Below are 3,976 nucleotides of genomic sequence, written 5' to 3' on the forward strand. Positions count from 1 at the left end.
TGCCAATCCGATATCATTATACAAAAATACAGCTGATATATGGTTTTTCTGATAACTGATCCGACTATTGGTGCAACACTACATAAGACATGACAAGTTGATTCATTATAACACAACAATTTAAGCATGTACATACATGAGAGAAGGAATGACCAACTCCTAGCAAATTAAACTGTCTAATTTAACTACCTGCTCACTGAGACAAGAGAATTCACTACGGGGGTGACTGTCAGATTAGAGCAAGTCCACATGACAAGGGGTTATGACCATGCATGACTTTTAAGCATGCAAAATAAACAATTTGCTAAAACATGGTGGGCACACAGACCTGACTCCATACCCAAGTTTACCAACAAGAATGACTTTGTACTCATCACAAACAATTTCAAACACACTTATGTAACAACTTTAAACAGGCTGTAGGATCAGGTGTCCTACAGACCTTCAGCACTTCTGCTGTAAAACCTTAATAAATAAATAAATTTTTAAAAATAATTGTTACAATCAAGTTACAACAAGAACAGGAAATACTCACCAAGCTGGTGGAGAGGGTAGTCTCAGGTTCTATGGTGGTCGGATATTTGTCTTTTGGAGTACACCCGCCCACTCCATTCTGTAGAGAAAAGAATGGAATTACGAGGTGCAATCTCAAGTGATGACCAACCCTTTGAAGTCATACTGTTTAAATAATAGAAGGAACTCCAGACCCTGAGCTGTGTAACTCTATAAGTACTTGTCTATATCCTGCTAACACTCCAACACTCCACAATTTGTTGGCCGCCATAGATCATATGAAACTTCAAACAAGCCAGCAGGTGTATATTTAGGGAGTTGCTTTTTAAAAAGATGTTTGCAGGTAAAGCTTGTGCGCAATAGTTAAATGCATTGGAAAGACTGCCAGACTAGTGTTCAATAATGATTTAGCCTTATTTTTTCTCATCAACTGATATGAACCTATGAACCCGTCGGACACACAATGAATATACTCTTCACATAAAAAGCCATTCTGCAATTTAACAGCAATTAGAAGCTGCATAATAAAATGGTGGAATCTGACAGATTGTAGAACTAGACTGCATTCACAGACTTGTCTCTTTTTGACAATGAGGAAAACAAGTGGTCTAGCAATGTAATCACAGTACACCCTTGCTGTAAGTCTTGTATAAAAATCTGCACTCTACATAGCTCAAAGCGTTACTAGACTTGATTGGCTGTTGATGCACTAAGCTGGTCTTTGTTTGACCTACAAGACTGTCTTTGTTTTACATCAATGTATAGATGTTAAGCTTTGTAAATTTTAAAAGGAATAAAGTATGCATAATTATTGGGTGTGTATTATAATAGTTCTCTCAACAGAGATTCATGGACATATGAATACTTTAACTTTGATAGCTGCTATTTGAAGTATTTATGTAATAGGTCTTGCAAAAGCAAGCAGTCAAACACGATTAAGCAGAAGTTTCTCAATGGAATTCTAAAGAGAAGAACCACAGTACAAAACTTTAATTTCACCATACTTTTTCTGTTGAAAAGTTTACAAATCAGAATGTAATTTTGTCACTCCAAATAACAGTAGTGTACACATCATAACGCACGTGTTTGTGTAAGGATGTAGTTGACAGCATCTTTTGTTCACTAGGTGTTACAGCCAAAAAATAAAGCATAACATTCTTTTAGTCTATATATAAAACACAGATGGGCAGGCTACCAGGCCAAACAGATACACCAGCAAAAATGTACACATACCCTGACATGGCAAGGGTATGTTATACAATATACTGTATGCATGGTCTAGGTTATATATTTGGTAATTGACTAATAAACTATATTAAATCTGGTGAATGGGGTTTCTTCTCACTACTGACATCATGGAGCATTGGAATTACCACTATATTGAAGAAGTTTACTTCAGTGAATTCAATAGAAGTTGTAAAATTAAATTCTTTACCACATAATGCTTGTACCATAATATATGAGTACTTTCCTTATATGATTATAAATCTATTGTGCACCCATACCCTGCATAACTGGTGGTAGGGTAGCTTCCGGTTTTGAGAGCATCTTTATGGTCTGTCATTAACAGTGTACTAGAAGAGCAGAACACATGAATTTCAACGAAGAAGAAAAAGTGTTGTCTCCTAGGTACATTGTGTCTGTAAAATTTATCTATCACTTTATACAGTGAAACCTAAACAAAATGGTAACCTAAGTAAAGAAGGAACTGGCAATATATAAGGGGCTTTTAGCAGGAGCTTCAGTGCAAAATAGATATTTAAAGCCACACAAAATCTATTTTTATGAGCTTCCTAATACCCAGTCTGTGTCAGGATGTAAATTCCAACAAGTTAAATATACACTACACATACCAGCACATGACACTGTAGAACTGTTACATCATAGGGGCAGAATGCGTCATTGGTACTGAAAGTTAAACTCTGGCTTGCTTCCTTTGCCATACAACTCAATATACAAGTACAAATTATATACCCAGAAACACTGTTGTAGTGATGCAGGCCCAGTAGTTAAGTTTCAACACTTACTTGGAGTGGTTCAACATGGCACTAGCTCCATCCACACTACAACTGCTGAATGATCCCCTAATAAAGGAAGAAAATGATACAATAGAACCTCTTTAACTCATAAGTCTAGAAATTCTATACATTAGAAAACCACAAACACAATTAAACTTATAACAAACTTTGTTTGGCTAAGCACAATGTACATATGTAAAATCATATTGTTCTGTTTACTATTAATTTATAATTTAACAGAAAAAATGTAAGGTTGAAAATTCCACCATTCAAATGTGTCTGGAAGTTTTTACAAGGTTCTACCATGAGTTACTATCAGTGCAGTTGTAGTTATAGTCCATTATTCCCACGCATACCTGAGATACTTGTGAATAATGTACAAGGCATCGTCTACCACACTGGTTGTCTTGCCGTCAGTACTAACTGTAGACATTTTCACTACCTGAGCAATTAATATAACATTAACTTCAATTAGTCACAGCATTCAGACAGTCTTTTGACTAAAAATACCTTAGCAACCAAGAATACTAAAAGAGAATACAATAGAAACACACCTTAGAGAAGGTTTCTTTCAGAAAGAAGTTTTCAATTGTAATATATTGGCTCATTATAGTTCCTATAGTGAAAGAAATAGTGTAAAAATTAAGTTACCATATTTTCCTTTTTTTCCAAAAGTGTCATACTTGCATTAAGTGGCTAGTTCTTGACTGTTTGACAACCACACCTGCTCTGGACGTTGCTACAATTCAAAATATGTGACCGGATTTGCGAAAAGGTACCTTTTTCACACACAAAATTTGACTCCTTTTTTGAAGTTTAAAGCTTCATAACTTTTTTATCATGGCATATAATTGCTTGAAATTTTCACTGCATGTAGCTACAGTATCTGGCTACATTTTGATACTAAGAGCAAGTTAATCAGCACAAGGAGTCAAATGTTACATCATTTTGTTTGTTGGTATGTCAAATGTGTGGAAAAGGTACCTTTTCGCAAATCCGGTCACATATATAAACAAACCATTACAGTACATAATTGTACAATGCATCAGTCATATAAATACTTTCAATAGTACTTGCACACTATCACTATACACAAAATCAATATTGATATTGAATGTATTACTGTAATACCTAAAGCAGCTTGGTCCACTGAGCTATATCTATAAAGAGTTGCATATTAAGAAATACATTAAAAAGTGATTGTACATATATAATAACACTCTACCCTATATTGGTTAGTAAGGGATAGATTCCTAAGCAGTGATGTGATCCTAGTTGCTTCCCTTATCCACCCTCATTGGGTGGTGCTAGTGCGTGCATACCATCAAGCCAGAATATGCTAATTTATAGTTCCTTTAAAGGCAGCAACAGAGTAATCCACTTGCACCTGCCAAATGAAAACTAAATAAAACACTCAAATGTATTTATCTTACAAAGTGAAGGCT

The 3,976-nt window shown here is 35.1% G+C and overlaps 1 protein-coding gene across 1 annotated transcript; it reads right to left on the reverse strand.

The window, feature by feature from the left end:
- Positions 1–348: 348 nt before the first annotated feature.
- Positions 349–3,141, reverse strand: LOC136263188 (conserved oligomeric Golgi complex subunit 4-like). Its single transcript, XM_066057697.1, has 6 exons — positions 3,086–3,141; positions 2,888–2,973; positions 2,541–2,597; positions 2,019–2,087; positions 536–613; positions 349–465 (listed from the first exon to the last, which is right to left on the reverse strand). Exons 1-5 carry the CDS (start codon positions 3,137–3,139, stop codon positions 565–567), a joined length of 315 nt encoding a protein of 104 aa, XP_065913769.1. The 5' UTR covers positions 3,140–3,141; the 3' UTR covers positions 349–465; positions 536–564.
- Between the last annotated feature and the right edge of the window lie 835 nt (positions 3,142–3,976).

The sequence above is a fragment of the Dysidea avara genome, chromosome 8 (assembly GCF_963678975.1).
Source record: "Dysidea avara chromosome 8, odDysAvar1.4, whole genome shotgun sequence".
In the NCBI taxonomy this organism is placed as follows: Eukaryota; Metazoa; Porifera; class Demospongiae; order Dictyoceratida; family Dysideidae; genus Dysidea; species Dysidea avara.